The sequence below is a fragment of the Rhinolophus ferrumequinum genome, chromosome 26 (assembly GCF_004115265.2).
Source record: "Rhinolophus ferrumequinum isolate MPI-CBG mRhiFer1 chromosome 26, mRhiFer1_v1.p, whole genome shotgun sequence".
NCBI lineage: Eukaryota > Metazoa > Chordata > Mammalia > Chiroptera > Rhinolophidae > Rhinolophus > Rhinolophus ferrumequinum.
The window spans coordinates 18310243-18328657 of NC_046309.1; the positions used below are offsets into that span (position 1 = coordinate 18310243).

Here is an 18415-nt window from a genome sequence, read left to right on the forward strand (position 1 = left end):
GAGGCACTGTAATTATTGTAAAAATTAATCTGTGACGGCTAAATAAAGTGCTGCACTCAGAAAAAAAAAATCCCCAAAATGAATTTAGAGCGATTAACATTTATTATTTACTTTTAACATAGTGCTTCTAGGCAAAGGGGGAAACTTGACAAACAAAAGTTTGGAATTTTTTTTTTCCTTCTTGGGAGGATGTGTCAGTTTTTCAGTTTTGATCTATGGAAAAAGTGATTACTTAGGTAATCACTTTTATTTCCCCCTTTTTGTTTAAATACACTTTTTGGTGATCATTTCAACATAGTTAATATTATTAAATAGGGATTTTCTTGTTTTTTTGGTTTATTTTGGTGTGTGTGGTTGTGCGTTGCAAAAAAAGTAAAATCCCTATTGGGAAGAAAGAAAAAATACTACTTTTTTTTTTTTTATAAGGTTTTGGAACAAATGCGGACTTTTAAAATGCAATATAAAATAAGGAGTAGACTCCCTAGACTTGTTTTTGCAAGTCTCTATGTGTTTTTAAAGTTTACCTTCAGTATCTGTGTCCCTTGTGTTAAGGCAGTTAATATATTTAATTAGTATTAAATTAGTTTTGGATTCAGGTTCTAAAGCAGTATAGTTTGAGTGCTGAGTAGGTTAAATATTGTGGTTTGATTATCACACTTTTTTTTTATTTGTGTGGAAAACTTGAGATGAAACCGTTCTTTAGAAGTCATTTACTATTGTATAATTTTAAAAACAAGGTTTTATTGGTAAACTCAAAAGTGTTCATTTATTCCCATTTCTCCTCAGATAACTTCAAGTGATGTACGAAAAGGTTTGGAGTTCATTTTTGTGGAAAGACTTTAAATTGGTGTTAGAACCACTAAACGTCTTCAAATGGTACTATGAGGAAAAAAAAGAAAAACATTTTCATAAATATTCGACTGTAACTGCTGTTTTCTGACTAAAATAATAACCATCTAACCACTTGTTTCAAAGGCACTGCCTTTCCCAGCACTTTCAAGTACCTGTGACGTTATATATTGTCATCACAGCCCATCAGCTAACCACCCTTGACCTTGTGCATTTGGTCTACAGTTTCTATAAAAATGTTGCAAATTTTGTTTTCCAAACAATTTGTTGATTAAAGTGATCAACAACCTGAAGAAAATATCACCACTGGTGATTTTTAATTGACAAGACTTGATATCTTAATGATTTTAGTTTTGTTCCACTTTATTTGGCAAAATTTTTATCTGAATTGTATAGATATATGATTTCCTAGTGAGTGTATGTTAGGAGTAAAAGACAAATTAGTATCAATACATTATATATATTTAGCCTACTAAATATTTGTAATTATTTTTAAATCCATTTATTTCTAACTTGTTCTCCAGCACTTAAATGTTTGAAAGTTTCATTCTAAAATATATACTTCAGGAAAGTTCTAGTTCATTTTCGTCCATGGATCATTACATTTTTCATTTGTAAACATCTGAGGTTTTTATGAAAATTAAACATTCCCCTATTTTTCTTTAAATTTTATACAAAGCACTTTAATGATAGAGGCAACTTAACTTTTCAGTTTCTATTGTTTTTTAAAGACCACACATTTACTAATGTTATATGAAGGTAGTAAGTAGCTTACTGATATTTTTATGGGTGCAGACAATCCATGCACAACCACTTCTTATGATACTAGTTTATTTCTTTAAATATTGCTAAAAAAAGGAAGATAGGGGTGTAAATCCTGACTTTTTTCCCTCCCAAGTAAAGTCTTAAATGACCACTTTAGATAATATTTGATTCCTACTGTAAAATTTGGAAAATAATGAATTCTTGTCCATTTTTATAATCAAGATTTTAGGAAAAACAGAAGTACATCTATCTTTATGAAATTTTGGACAGGTTTTTGTGTATCAATATTTTGTACTTTTTAGGGAATATTTTATTTTTTAGTAATTTTTGTCAAATTATAATTTTAAAAGGTACAGCAGAGACTATACCATGTTTTTATATAGGTTCACACCTGTACTTAGGAGGGACCCTGTCCATCTATACACTTTTTGTACAAAACTTAAAAATGTTGAAGATCCACAAGGTCATAATAAAATGCTTCTATAGCTAGAAAAACATTTACCCTTCCCAGTGCTTTGCACTAAAATATACTGTGAAAGGAAACTAGAAAGACTGTAACTGTTGCTGGAAATGTTCTATATTGAATGTACATGCTCTTGTTGGAAAATGTACTTTATGTGATGGAAATAAACCAGACTCGGGAGTTATTTCAGCTAAATGTGCTGAACCAAGGTGCATTGGTTGAAACTTAAATGTTTTATTATCAAATTTAAATTTATTCAGTGACCGAGCAGCTACACTTGAATTTTATCCTGATAGTTTTATTTTTAAGAATTAGAGTGATAATTTCTCTTTAATTTAAAAACAGATTTACTTTTCCACATATGGAAAACTTGTACTTATAGGTCTAACTTTAATGATTAATAGTGTAATATATTTAGGGAACTAAATGTGTAGGTGGTATTTCATTTATAAACCATCTTCATTAGTTGCACATTATTAAACCTGTATGTTTGACTTTTGCAAGGTGTTATCTTTTATGCATTCCAACACACAAGACATATTCCAAAGATACTTTCCAGACTTAAATACCTGTAACCAGTGAAAAGATACAAGGATTCCTAAAAAGCTTGGGCTAGCTCTTCGCTACAGCTTCTCATCTGTATGCAGCCTTTTCCTCTCCGCTTTATTTGTTCAGTACTATTGGGAAGAAAGAGAAATATAGCCTGATGTTGGTAGAGGGGAGCCCAACTGCTGGAATTTCCTACTCAACTGTTTACACATCTTCTCTGTCATAACTCCAGGGCCACAGAACAGAAATTTAGAAGGAGGAATAGGGAGTTCAAAGACTGTCAAAAATTAGTATCTGGGTTATTGAGAAAAAAATAGCACTGTGTCAGGACGGGGGTAAATTAGAAGGGCCTGGAGAGATTAGGAATATTTTATCATAATAGTCAAAGTAATGGATCATGGAGACACAGGTGTTAGAGGCTGAACTGGGACCAGTTTAGAAAGGTAGAAGGACCAAGTAAGAAGTGTTCAGAAATTCTTTGTTCTTATTTCTTTCTGGTCTTCATTCTTAGCTTTTTGGTTTTATTTTGATTCTTGAGTGCCGTCATCTCAGAGGCTGAGGCTTGAGGGTCTTAAGAAGAGGCCCAGGAAATTTGTGTCAGAAGCTTTTCTACATGTAGGCTATATAAGCTAATATTAATAGCGCTTGTTGTTGTTGGGAGGAATAGTTAAGCAGGTAAAGAACCATCAGAAACTGCTCACATTAAGACTGATCTCTGGTGAAAGGATTATATCCTGTGCTGCTATTTGATCATTTAAGAGTTTTTCTGTAGAATTCAACTCATCTTTTTTCCTGAAGACACCTTCCATTCCTATGTGAAGTGGAAGAGGAGAAACAATAAAAGGTATGGCTTGCACTTCAACTTCCTAAGTTTAGGTAGTGTAAGTAGAACTGGAGGAGGTATAGCTGACACTGGGCAGGTATTCATTAGAATATGCAGATGTACCTTGAAAGCACAATGACCACTTTATGGTGGTGGTGTTCACATCTCTTATTTTTCTTCTTTACTCCCTACTTCAAGAAGAAAACCTTAAAGAATATATATGTATATGTTCTTGAAGAATATATAAATTACCCATCCTTAAGTTTTAGCCTAGTTTTGCATATAAGAGGTAGGTTTTGACACCGATTGCTTGCATTGTTTAAAAAGTACCTTCACAGTTTTTTGGGAATATGTGTTTCTTATATCGCTTTATGGTCAATAGGCTCTTCTACTCAATTTACTTTAAGGAGCCTATGGATGCAGTAGTAGGGAGTTCTGTGGCTTTGCTAAGGCTTGAGGATGTGGGTCTACAAAGAGGAGTTTCCCAGTAGGTGTTAATGGCAACTAGGACTGGAGATGGAGAGGCACAAGTGGATATCATTTCCTGTCGTGAAATTGCGAAAGATCTCTTTCAGATAGCATGACCACTGAAGATGAGACAGAAATGCTTCTAAAACTATAGATGAGGTCTCCTGCAGGGGCCTAAGGAAATAATCTGCATCCTTAGTTAGGAGTTACTTTCTAATGGGATCCATAGATAAAACCAGGATTATGATTTAGCCATGGCTCTCATAGCTGATCTGAAGCTGAGCTCTAAGATGTGCCGCATGATCTCGGCTGTGGGATAGACAAAATCCTTCTGTACTCTATGCTATTCTTTCCCTCTTTTCTGACTTGAAGAGCTAATAGAAACCTCATGATTGAAAAGGAGTAAGGATCAGCAATCTTAAGAACTGCTATTAGTTTGGTTTCTAAGTCATGAGGCACATGGTAGAATGCAGAATAAAACATGTTTCACTTAAACTCACAATTATTTTGGCTTTTCTGACTTTCCAAATTTGCTTCTCCTCCCGTATAACTTATTTCTGCATCCTTTTCCTCTGACCTCTGTTCTGAGCTTCCAGCTCTTATCTTTCCTATTTTGTCTTCTGGTTAATTAACAGAGATCATCAGTATCGATATAGGTAAAACTTTTTAGCTAAATGGTAAGAGGGTGGAAAGTCAGCTCATTTGTTCCTGAATCTTAATACTCTGCCTTCTGTTTGTCGGGTTTGTTATTTATTTCTAAGCTTCTTCCTCTGCATGTATTCACCACTACCGCAGACCAAGCAGAGGGGAACGTAGGTACATCTGGTTGGGAAAATGCCCAAAGTTGGAGGTTTTGCTGTTTGTGCCCATTCAGCAGAATTAATTTGCGTGATTGTGTATTTTTGAAGTCAGGGACTATGTCTTGATAATTCTGTTTAGTGCCGAGCACATTTTGATGTATACCCAGGCACTTTAAATAAATGTTTGATAATGATATAAAGTAAGTAGTAGCCTTTTCCATCTCAACACTGTGCTGTCACATACTTTGAGACTTTGGGTCTACATTTCATAAACTTTTATTATCTCAATATTGATAGCTTTCACATTTTAGAAAATGCCACCAGTACTAAAATGAGAGTTTATGATAAAGAGAATTCTTAGTATTAGCTAATAATAATGAACATTCATGGAATATTTACTGTATGCCAAGTACTCTGTAATCTTTTATATGCATAATCCACCAATAGCCCTAGGAAGTAAGAACTGTTACTTCATTATCCCCATTTTATAGAACAGGAAATTGAAGTTTAGAGAAGGTAGGTGATTTACTCAAGTTCACATAGCTAGTAAATTACAGATTGAGACCTGACACTAGGTCTTACTACAAACCATGTACCCTTGATCAGTGCTCCTTACATTTGCATATTTTACCATTTGCAAAGCACATTCATTGCATCATTGACAGTTTAGTGTAATAATCTGGGGCTAGATTAGTTGGTGAAATTTTTGGATCCACAAATTACTTTCTGTGTGACCTTGTGCAAGTTACTTAAACATTCTGTGCCCTAATTACCTACGTATAAAATGGAGATACTTCTTACCTCATAGGTTGTTCTAAGGATAAAGTGAAAAATACATGTAAAACTCTCAGAATAGTGCCTTGTGTGTTAACAATAAATGTTAGATATGATTATTGTAAGTAATTTTAATAGCGTATCCAAATGTGGAATTTTTTATGAACTCTAAGTTGAGATGAAAATGTGTGCATTAAAAGAGAACTTTGAGAACACATCCTATTTTAACTGCTGCTTTTGTATTTAATTAGGACAAAGGTGATAACCAACTACATTATTTGCTACAAACTCTAATCAAATATTACTAGTTTATCCTTCTTACTCAAATTTTTCATTGATCTTGAAAAAGGTATTAGGTAGTTGTAAGCACATTCATTGTAAGTTAGGCTTTGTTTTTATGCTTACTCCCAAGAGTAAGCCATCTGTCTTAAAATTCTCATTAGTATGTGTCCTGTCACAGAAATATTTTATTTTTGGTCAGGTACAAAAGACTAACATGAAGTAAATATTAACAGCTGAAGTAGTTGTGTAAAACAAAAGTAGATTTGCAGTACTATTTGAAAGAAAGCAATTTTGGAAAGAGTGGATTCTTCAGGACAGCACGATTTGGGCTAAGTCAGGAATTTCTTTGGTGAGTGTGTCATGAAGAGATAAGAAATGGCAGTTTTCAACAGTCTTGCCAATGATACACGTGGCCATCCTCCAGATTTCAGACAAGGCCCAAAGACTGTTCAGTTATCTGCTAAGAGGCTTTACCCACACACCTGACTATTCTTGACCTGGCTTTTATAACAATAAGATGATGATTTTAGAAATGTTAGTGTTTAGGGACTGGTATAATTTGTCCCTTGGTTTGGATGAACCTTCATATCCTGAACTTCAGATAAAGTGCTGGGGTACCAGCACCTGGGTTGTATGGCTTCTTAATGATTCTGATACTTAAATGCTTGCGTCAGGTATCTGGGGCATATTCCTGACACACAAAATATCATAACATTTAAGCAATAGAATGATGTGGTTGAAAAAACAGCCTAACAAAAATAAACGGAAAAGCCCACTTTGAATGCTTCAGCAATAATAACTTGCAATGTATTTGGTTGTCCTGCTCTATATAATCTGGTAACACTTTCAATACAAGAGTGCGTAATGATGTTATATTCAGAGGAAAAATTATTACACCAAAATGAACCTTAAGTGCATAGAACTCTTACTACAACTCAGGTTTTGAATATTGGTTTTTAAGCCCTTTTATCTGTGGGATTATCCTGAAAAGAAATTAGCTCTGAGAAATGGAACTGTGGGTTTTAGTCAAACTTTCTAAGCTGTGCAAAAGTATTTTTTAAAAAAGCTGAGACTCTTTTGGGTAGATCAGTGCTTTGGTAGACCTGAACCCCAATGTACCTGATAGTTGAGACTGGTAGCTTTTTTTTCAGATGGGAAAAAAAGCAAGGAATACTTTTCTTCTAAGAAAAAATAGCGAAACACCAGGAATATTGTGTGCACAAATGACTGAATTATATGGAAAAAAAACAGGGCTTTCTTAAGTGAAGCATAGTTGCAAGCACTGTTTTACTTGGTTTGTAGCTAGTAAGGAGAGATTTATTAGAAGGCTTCATATGGGTAAATAAGGGAGATAGAAGTGGCCAGGCCTTATGGGAATCTTGGAGTAATTGTGCAAACTGTATTCACCATGTAGATTTCAAGCAGATGTTACAGAAATGAAAAAAGTGCATTTTTATGTAGTTTCCTTAAATTTTTGACATGCAAGTTGTTAGGGTTAAGCTTTTGTGGGAGAGTGGCCATGTCATTTTCATGCCTTTTGATCGATCGATATTGTGTGAGTTCCTTGGAATTCAGACTTGGCATTTGTCAGTGTTGGAGACTTTCTGAGCATCATTCTCCTTTCCTTTGAATAGGTAGACTTTGGGGAGATAAGATAGGCTAATGGGGCTGTCTGTGATAAAGATAGGCAAGAACACACTTAGTGAAATTTAGAAAGAATTTTTAATATATATGTTAAATTTATAATATTTATATCCTCAAGTTAAACTTTTTCCAAAACATTTTCATAATTTTCCAGTTTGTCCTTTTTTTGCTTGGCCAACTTGACTATATAGTCAACTATTGTTTCTTGTGATTGTAAGACAGCAAAATCACGTATTTGTCATGAAATTCGGGCACAGTGAGATTTATGCATATACAAGAGGAATAAACTTTTAAGAGATGGTTTTGTTGCTTATAACTGCCCAGGATCTCTTTTTAATCTCTAAGTGCACACTTGTAATGATATGAATTATTAATTTTTAAGGTTTAAGGTAGTTTGTTGAAGGCCCTTCTTCCTAGAACAGTTAACTAGGGCCAAGTAATGCAGTATTTTCAAACCACAGATGCTACAAGATGAAAGTAAGACCCAGATGCTTGGATTACTAGCCATCCAACTTGCCATGTCGTCTAATTGCAGGTGTGTGAGTGTATGTGCGCCCATCTACCCATATATATAAACACAGTGCTGTGCTTTTTTGTTTCCTTGTGGTTGCATGCACAGTTTTACTTGGTCAGTAGCTAGTAAAGAGAGGTTTATTGGAACCGCTGGGATAGGACCAACAGAGAGCACCTATCCCAAGGTTTATTAGAAGGCTTCATCTGGGGAAATAAGGGAGATAGAAATGGCCAGGACTTACGGGAATCTAGGAGTAATTGTCAGGGGCTCCATGAGATTTCAATGAGGTGTTACAGAAACGAAAAAAAATCAGTGCAACTCTATAGTGATTGGGTGTTGCTTTCTTAGCAGAAGTATTGCTTCTCTGCTGCTACTGGCCCTTCTTAGGCTCTGCTTTTACTTTTTTTCCTTTTAATTACCTCATTCGATATCTTGTCAATATGATTATAACTGTCTGATTACTTCTGCTGCCTGCCTCTCTGTGTCTGTCAGGTACTGTCCCTCTTCATATTGCTTGAGTTCAGACCCGTGCAAGAGAAGGTCTGATTGGTTCAGTTAGGTTGCGCAAATCTCCCATGTCTGGCCTCTTCATAGATTGCTGGCCTTAGGTCACTCTGTTGATTGGCTGTTCTTGGGACAGGTGCTCTCTGTCGGCCCTATCCTCGGTGATACGGTGGCAGAGCCTGGTATAAAACACGGCCCTGGACCCAGGAAAAGGAATCTTTTGATGGGAATCTTTTAAAAGAGAGCTCTGGATAGTCTTAAAATGTAATAATCTTTCCAGTACCAGGGCTTCTTCCATTTTAAAGGTGACATAATTAAAAGTAACGTGGGCTTGACGGTTATGTCAGTGCGGCCCCAACAGTCCTTTCCATGCTGAGAAAACGTGGGAGCGAGTTTTCTGATCTGCACCTGCACTCCCTTTCCTGGACTGCCTGATGCTGTTTCCGTCTATGGCTGTGCAGATTCATGGGCGGCCTGAAGTTTTCACTCAGAAAGAGCCAGTACGTTTCCTGTAACGGTGCAGTAGGTCTTTCTGTCATTGCTGCTATTTCCCAGACACCCACTATTATGCTGCACAATTTGAGTTGGTGATTTAGCGAATCCTTCAAATATTGCTTCTGCTTTTCTACTTGTACTTTCCACATCTAGGCTTACTGTGCAATAGCTGCTTTATATCCTCTAATTCATTCCTTCAACGACAGACACTACTGAGTGTCCATCGTGTGCCTGGCACCATGCCACTCTTTTTGTTGTTGTTGTTGACAAAATGGTTTCTTTTTCTTTTTTTTAATTTATTGGGGTGATAATTGTTAGTAAAGTTACATAGATTTCAGGTGTACGATTCTGTATTACATCATCTATAAATCCCATTGTGTGTTCACCACCCAGAGTCAGTTCTCCTTCCATCACCATATATTTGATCCCCCTTACCCTCATCTCCCACCTCCACCCCCCCTTACCCTCTGGTAACCACTAAACTATTGTCTGTGTCTATGAGTTCTTGTTTCTCATTTGTTTGTCTTGTTCTTTTGTTGTTTTTGGTTTATATACCACAAATCAGTGGAATCATATGGTTCTCCGCTGGCACCATTCCACTCTTGTGGGGAAGCAGAAGCATCCATGGTTAACGCGTGGATTTTTAAGAACCATGCATATATGTGTTCAAGTTCTGGCTCCTTAAAAGCCATGTAGTTTGGACAAGTAATAATTTTTCGAAGAATTACTTTTCTTGTCTGTAAAATGATAATTAGAAACTATAGGTAGGTAGGTTGTGGGAATTTAGAAAAGTTTAATGATTGATAATATATAAAATACTTAGCACAATGCCTGGCTCAAGTAAGAGCTCAAGAAGTACGCATTGTCGCAGTGGTCACTAAAATTGCTATTCATTTGCTGCTGAGATATTTTCTAGCACTTAGTTTCTGGTTATCTTGCTTTGCCATTTGTTGCCTTTTTGTTGGCATTAATCCGACCGTTTAATGAAAAGTCAGATGTAACATCTGTGATAAAGCCAAGATACGCAGCAGTTTATTAAGTTAGAACCTATTATTTTATGGGTCTTTAATATGCGGCCATTTTCGGTAGTACCTTTTGCTAATAGTTGAAGGATTGAACTTTTTGATGCAGCTTTGCTTCTTTGTGATTAATGTCTTACAGAACATGTATCGTTTTGGGTAACGGAACTGAGCAGCTTTTTTTTTTTCTGGTGGTTGTAGACATTAGACTATAGGTACATGAACATATTCTGAGTTTACAAGCAAGAATTATGTCTTCTCTTTGTATCACTAATGTCTCAGAGTGTACCTGGCATACAACAGGTGTTAAGACAATGTAGAAGGAAGGAAAGAAGGAGGCAGGGCTATTATATCAGTTATCTTCAGGCTTTATTTAGGGCTTTATCATTAGTCCTAAATATGTCTTTGCTTTTAAGCTTCTTTTCCCATTTCCTCATCATCTAATCCATTTCGCTTCTCTGCCTATAACCTCCTCTTCATTCTCGTTACTGATGGCTTCTGTTGCCTGCCTGCTTTGTGTGAGTCTCCTGGTTTCTGCCATTGCTACTAAGTAAGGGTGACAGATTCGAACTCACAGGAGCTCTGGATTGACTGTATACCCTGATAAATCATCCATAATCAATTATACACTGTATGGACATACACTTGGTGATTTTGTTTTTGATAATTCTTCTTAAGGTTTACCTTTGTTTAATTCATGCCTATTGAATTTTGTGAAATGCAGGTCACATCTCACTTCATATTCCACTTCCAGGTCTAAACAAAGTGAGCATACAATTGTTGATTGCCTCTTCTGTCATTTGCATAATCTTAGGAATAGGAATTGATTGGTTATTTCATTTACCCGGTTCTCATGTTGCCTATTTCAAAACTTTTACACTCAAACTTTTACACTTTGCGCTCAAAGCCTCCAGTGCTATTTTTGCTTCCTTGATAAGAGGCAACCTTGCCTATATTATTGCAAAAGGTAGAGCACGTTTTTTAATGCTCCCCTTCCACTTCAAGATTATTTTTTGTCTTCTGTTCCTTCTTTGGTTCTTGGGAGGAAGAAGAGTACTTGTTTTCCAAGTCCAACACGTCTACCCTTGCCAGCCTTCTTCCCCGGATCTTCCTCCAGCAACCGACCTCTCTTTACCCTTCCTATCCTCTGTCTTCCTTTTCACAAGTTTCTCCCCCTCAGCCTACAAACAGGTTCAAATTCCGTTTAGCCAAAAAGTAAACTTTCCCTCCATACTGTCTTCACTCTAGTTACCGCCATCCGTTCCCCTCTCCTTTCACTGTCAGACTTCCCTGTGCGCTCATATTGCTCTGTTTTAGCACTCATTTCATTATAACTGTAACTGTCTATTTCCTTGTCTTCCTTCTCCATCAGACTGTAAGCTCTTAGGAGATCTGTGTCTTGACCACCTTGATTCCCCAGGGCCTAGGATAGTTCCTCAGACATAGCACGCACTCAATGAATATTTGCTGAATGAATGAACAATACAGAGCCACGCCAGACCCCTCACTTGTGAACCATCTGCAGTTGTTTTCTACCCCGGCATTTCTACTGAAAGGTCACTTCAAGGGCGTCAGCGACCGCATAAATGCTAAATCTGGTGGCTTCTCCCTTTTCATCATGCTTGACTTCTCTACAACCATTAATACAAACTTACCTTTCCCAGATTTCCATGGTCACTTACAACTGGGTCACCTTAGGCCAGTCTCAGCATGGTATTAGATCCAAGAGAAATAGACAAGCCTCCACATTCTTAGGAAAATCATGAACTTCTTTACTATTTACAGAAATCTTACAATTACATAAAGTTCAGCAAACTTCACACAAGTTCTCTTTACCCATTTCCCTTCCCAAATCCTCATACCGCTGGGCAGCTTCCCCCAAACTCTCTTCTGTAACATTTTCCCCAAAACCTATAAACTTTCCACCAAAACTGTCCACTTTTCCCATCATCTAGGCCTCCTTTTCTTCCAAGAGTAGCTCTACTCTTTGCAGTTTAAATCACTTTAGCTTTTAGGCTGCTTCCAGATTTTTATTTTTCATTTATTTATTTTCTTACCCATTATCCTGTTTAGCATTTCAAAAGTCTGGGAGCGTTCTTTTGGCTTTGTCTGGTTGGTCCTTACCAACTTTCTCGGCATGATTTTAATCAACCTTAAAATCTTACATCAGACATTATCTCCTCCAGTTTGCATTTCCTGAACTCCTAGGTTCAGTTGGGTTTCCCCCTTGTGTGTTCCTCTAGTGTCCCGTCTATAACTATATTGAAATGGCCTGTATGTGTCTCACTCCTGGGCTGTAAGCATCCCTAAGGTTATGGCCCGTCTGTTACTTAGACTCCCGCCATCTAACATTGCACCTGGAACATGGTGGGTGCTGGTATTCACTGAGCTGATGCTCCTCTGAACTCTCATCCTTCCTCTCTTGCCACTGGCTTTTATTTTGTTACTAGGTTTTTAAATATGGATCAAAGTTTCCTTAGTCCCTTTTCTTACTTTATACTCTCTGAGTGGTTCGTCCACTCCTAAATCATCACTCACCATTCTGTGAAGATGACCCCAGACCTATTTTCTAGTCTGTGTATTCTGATTATAAGACCATTTGTTTTTAAAGCTGCACATCAGACATCTCTGCATGGATGTTTCTCCAGTATCTTAAATGCTATAGAAATTCAGTAAACCAAATTTATCTTCCCTTTAAACTTGTTTCTCCTTTATGTGTTCCCTGTCTCAATTATTCACACTCCTACCCTCCCAGTTTTACCTAGACTAATGAGAATCTGAGGAAATACCTTGACTGCTTTCTCTTGCACTCTCCCTAATCAGCAATCAATGCCTGTCCATCCTGCCCTTGAATGTTTTTCCTATTTGCCATCTCCACCTTAGTAGTTTAGTGTGGACTCTTATCTCTTACTTGCACTGTTGCAGTAGTCTCTTAACTGACCTCCTTTCTAATCTATTCCAAGCTGCTGTCAGAGCTATCTTCCTAAAACAGATCTGTTGTTACTGTATGTTCGTCGCTTTTGTTCATCACTTGACTAACTTTCTCATTCTCAGGTTTCATTTTAAATGTCATTTCTGAATAAAGATAATCTGAAGTATGGCTCCCTTGTAGTTCTGTTTCCTGTTCCTTTCCTTATTGTCATCTAATACAGTTTGTAATTACAGTTATATGTGCACTGGTTTGTTTAATGTCTGTCTTCCCACTGGAGAGATTTATGTAAGAGACTAGGGAGAAGAAAAGAAAAGACTGGGAAGAATTATGTAGACCCTGTACCTACCATAATGCTCAGGACATAGTAATGTTTAAAAAATATTTGTTGATCGAGTGGATGGTTGATGGATAGCTTAGTATGGGCAAGCAGGAGAGCAACAGCAGAAATGTTACAGGCTCCTAGAGTCTCCCTCCATTCTCGGGGTCCTTGGTTTGTGTTCTAGCCTTTCAGAAATAGTACTGGGCTTCTCCCTTCTGCCCTTTGCACTTGTTTCTCTGAGTATGGGAGTCAACAATTATTGTACAGCACTCATACTAATGCTGATTTCGGGGCCCTTGGTGGTGACAGCTAGATTTGTTTACCTGTTAAATTGATGCATAGGTGGTGCCTTAGGCATGCAGCCAAACAGGTATTTGCTAGGTTGTGTCAACCCAGATTCCTTTTTAGCCTCTTGAGTGATGCATGCCTTTGTACCATATGTTAATTAAAGTGTTTACTACTTGTAGAACCAGTTGTGTTTGAAATGAGGTATCGATTTGCCTTCTAAAGATGAAAGATTTAATTTTAACAAACTTTTATTGACTAGAAGATGAAGTAAATTGTTAAAAATATTATCCAGGGGCAGATTAGTAATAATAAGCAAATGAAACTATTTTCCCCTGTGGAGCCTGCTCAGGTGTCAAAAGTCCAAAAAGTTCATGAGTATTCTTCAGATTTTACTTCTTACCTTCACTTGCTTCATCCATTCTGTAGACATGTTGAGCTCCGACTTTCTGGGAGACACTGAATTAGATGCTGGAGTTACAGAGAGAAGAAACACAGATCCTCCTCTCAGGTTCTGTGGAAGAGGAACACATAAGGATGCATAGTGTAAGTGGAATATTAAGGCACACTGAGGGCTCAGGGAAGGCTTTTCCTAATTCCTAAATTCATTTTTGAGTTGAGTTTGAGTGAGTTAGGCAGAAAATCTTTCCAGGTAGGTACAGCGACAGGAGACCTCATGTAGACCACGGGCAGGGATAGGAGAGATGACGGTGGCCAAATCAAGAAAGATCTCATATACCAAGTAAGTAATTGGAATCATATTTTCAAGACTAGGAGTAGCTGCTGAGGGTTTTAAGCAAGGACGTCTGACAGCATTGAGGAGGCTGAGTTGGAGTGCAGGGAGAGGGTGATACTTGTGGTGGGGAAATCAAACAGAAACCAGTTTCAGAAATCTGAGAGGTGATGAGGGCCTCCACGTAGGTAATGGCAGTGAGACTATGCAGATGAATACAGAGTCTCTGGTGATTTCAGAAGTGGAATTGTCCGGACAGTGGAGATGAAGAAGGAACCTAGTATGATCCCCAGGTTTGGGCAGGTGGGTGGTACCACTTTAAGGTAGGAAACACGGGAGGAGGGAACACTTTTCCAGGGGGGAAATGTTGAGTTCAAGTTTAGATGTGTTGAATTTGCAGTGCCTTTGGGACATCTAATGGGAGAAGCTTAGCCGGGGCAGCAGCTGCAGACTGGAGGCCAGGAGAGAGATTGTCCGGGGGCTGGAGGTTTAGGAGTCATTACTGTACATGTGGTGGTGAAAGCTGTCTCTAAGTTTTGAAGGATCACCAGGAAGAATAAATGGAGGTACCATATCCTACTAACATTCTTTGAGTTTATTATGTAATTTAGGTCAGTTTTTTCCTATTTCAGTTTTCCACTTGGGAAATGATGTTTGGCCAACACTGGTTCTCTCTGTCTTTCCCCATCCCATCCTTCCCCTCCACCCACCATCACGTATAAAAGCTGTCATATAACATGTACTTGATACTACTCTAAGAAGTGCTGGATAAGTAAGTCGTAACACTATTAGGCACTGTGAACTAATCTAGGTCATAGTTAGAGGGCTTTTAAAAAATCTGTAAGACTTGTTTAAAAAGATTATTTCTTTAAAAAGGAAATATTTTCAAAAATAAAATAATCTATTGGTATTCTTGGGCTGAACAAGATTTGTTGAGTCCTATAGCTTTGATCTGTCCAGGAATTGTTTGTGATTTAGTCCCTAAGCCTCTGACCAAGGAAGAAACTTTCTGAAAAGTAAGGGCACGCCTTCTGGGTAAACTAATAGAATCTGACATAATCCATGTGATAAACTTAGTATCCATAGCCAGGTTCTATGGGAAAAAAAATACGCTATTAAACATTGAATAGATGATTGAAATATATTAATTCTACTTTGGCAAGCTGCACTTTTTGGACTGTTGCATATTTAAAATAACACTTAATAAAAACTAGGTCCTGCACTGTCACATGTGTTCCTGTGGTCCTCACTGGTTTCTCCCCATTTCTTTTCGCTTCCTTTTTGAAGGGAGAACCTAACAATAAAACCTTGGACTTTGCCATCTAGATAACCACTAGAGTTCAAGTGAAGATTTTTGTCAACCTCAGAACTGAAATGAAGCAGTCTGTTTACCCTGCCCAGGTCAGGTCGGTGGGTACTTAGGAAGGTATGCAGAATGACTTTTAAGAAGTCAGCCCTGTTTGGGCTTGGAACCGATGATTCAATGCTGAAAGCATAGCTCTGCATCCATTTGAGATATCCAACTGTTGATTAACTTAAAATCTGCCTTTGAAGGGAAGATATTCCCAGGAGACTTTTGTCAAATTTCAAGAGTAAATTTTATTGATAAGTTATGACCCTTAAAAACTGAACTCAGTAATAAAAGGCTGACAGACTTGAACTAAAAGAGGATATGATAAAACAACATTTTATTATAATCTCATAATCTAGTAAAATGAGGGGAAAAAACCTTTCAAGTTTTCTGTTCTAAAGGTTTCTCTTGTGTTTTGAATTTTAAACTAATCAATAAACCTAATTTCCGTGTTAGCATAAACCTAATACCCGTGTCAAAATAACACAAAACACATTGCTGTAGCGCAGAATCATTTTAAATCATAAAACTTTAATACCTGTTTCAAATCTTCCTTTTAAGATAAATTTGTTTTTAAACATTGATTTTTTTTTCCTGACAAACCTCTACATACACATTCTAACCTCAGTAAATCACTAAGAGATTATTGAATAAAGGTAATGTGTATTTAGGCTTTTGAAAGATTGTAACACAAATGAACAGTGGAATAGAATTTTAGAATAATGTACTTTCTGAATTGAGGACTTCATTTGCTTAATAACCTTTATATTCTCAGCCTATGCCAACATTTTATAGATAAATTTTGTTTAGAAATTCATTTCAAAGTTTATCAGTATGCTACCAATAAAACACACACACACATACACATTCTTTTGCATATCTTGCCCAAAGTTTTTAAGTTTTTAATTATTCCTTTAGCTTTACAAGATCACTAGAGAGATCTCAGTGATCTCTCTCTGATCACTGAGATCACTCTGATCACTGAGAGATCTCAGTGATCTCTCTCTGATCACTGAGATCACTCTGATCACTGAGAGATCTCAGTGATCTCTCTTTGATCACTGAGATCACTCTGATCACTGAGAGACGATATTTTTTGTTGTTTTGTTATTTTTTTCATACAGTGAAATCCATGGCACTCTATTTCATTAACCAGACCCAGTTCACAAACTTAATCAATGGAAAAGTAAAACTGGCAGCTCTTGATTTCCTGGTTTTGTGTATTTTTGGGTGGAGCTGACTCCTGAGTATGAAGGTCGTGATAGGAAATAATAGAGGTACGTGTAAGAAAATACTGGAAGAAGGTTGCCAAACATCCTGTATGTCTGATTTTCTCATACCTCAGAGCCCTACCCTGTTAAAAGTTACAGCTAGATGCGTATTGATCTTGTATATGAGCCTGTTAAGTCACTTTTGATATATTTCTAGCATATCATCCCTCCTTTGTTAGTATTATATGAAGAAAATTTGGCAACCCACTATTTGAAAAAATATTTCTAACATTTTTTTGCCAAGTTGCTCTTTAAACTCAAAGTACGACTAAAACTAAATTTATCATCCTACTACCAGAACTGACTCCCCTAGCTGACTTTATTTTATCCATGCTAGCACTGTCATTTTGCTTATCACACAGGTTTCAAAGTCCAGTTTCTTCTATGAATCTGTTCTTGATAGTTCCAGCCCATGGCGACCTCTTCCTTTGATGACCTCACAACATTTACCTTATCATTTATATTTCACTTTCATCTTTTGTGTTATTGCATTACTATTTAATTACAGTGTCCCCATGATTAGACTCTAACCCCATTGAGACCCTAGACTAACCGTTTTACTCTACAGCATGTAGGGTTATGATCGAGGGGGTCCCAGGCTTGCCCCTATTCTCTGCTTTCCAAGTGTCAGTTTTGGTTTCTTTGTTTTCAGTGTCCTCTTCATGTCCTACTTTTACTGGTCTAAATATTCAATTGCTCTACTCTTGGCTCCTGTGGTTCTGTTAGTATCTTCTGTTAGTGTGTTTATGAAGATGATGGATGATTTTAGGAGATTCTGGGCAAATTTTATGGGACTAGAGAGGTGCTTTCTTTTAGCTTTTTCCTATCAGGATTCATTTTTCAACTGTACCACAAAAATTCTTCCTGTCTATAATCACTTTTAATAATATTTATTCATTTATCAAAATATGTTTTGAGAGTCTATATCTGAGAAGCAATAGTTTGTATATATAAAAAGGAGGATTAACCAGACATTTACTTTTGATACAGAACAAAAAGAAGATAAACATTGTCAAGTTCACGAACACAAATTTTCTTCCCAGACTCTTGCTTACTATGCTGGTTTTATAGCCTGATGGGAACAGAGCAGGCAGAAGTGTAAATAATTATAATGTTATAGAAGTCACTGCAAAGTAAGGCTTATATTATTTTATTTAGGCACCTAGCATTTTGTATACACTTTCTTCCGAACCATGATTCTGCTGAATTGTAGATGGGGACCTAGAGATTTAGTATAACCTCATTTTAAAATGCAGAAAATTGAGGTAAGTGATTGCCCAAGATCACACGTATAGTTAATGAAGAAGTCAGGAATAGAGGCCAGCTTTTTCTTAAAAGATCATTTTAGTAGGTGATGACACGTACATGTAAGAAAGTGAAACAGTGCACAGAGGTGTACTGCGAAAGGTAAGTTTCTTCCTGCCCCATTTCTCAGTTCTCTCATGCTCTTCCCCAGAGTCAAGAAATTACCAGTTTCTTGGGCTTTCAAGAGCTGTAATTTATATGTATGTATCTCTCCATATTAATATACACATTCGCCTTCATGCAAATGGTAGCATATTGAACACACTTTTC

General features: G+C 37.0%; 1 protein-coding gene across 2 annotated transcripts in view; it reads left to right on the top strand.

Moving 5' to 3' along the window:
- The window catches only part of ZNF800 (zinc finger protein 800), a 43748-nt gene that overhangs the window by 18535 nt on the left and 6798 nt on the right, over window positions 1-18415 (top strand). The window contains exon 6 of one of the 2 annotated variants that reach the window (XM_033098760.1): window positions 787-5780. The exons of the other annotated variant lie outside the window; for it this stretch is intronic. Within the exon in view, the coding sequence (XP_032954651.1) occupies window position 787 (1 nt within the window). The 3' untranslated portion in view covers window positions 788-5780. Of the gene's footprint in view, window positions 1-786; window positions 5781-18415 lie in introns of those variants that run through there. 2 annotated transcript variants of the gene reach the window in all.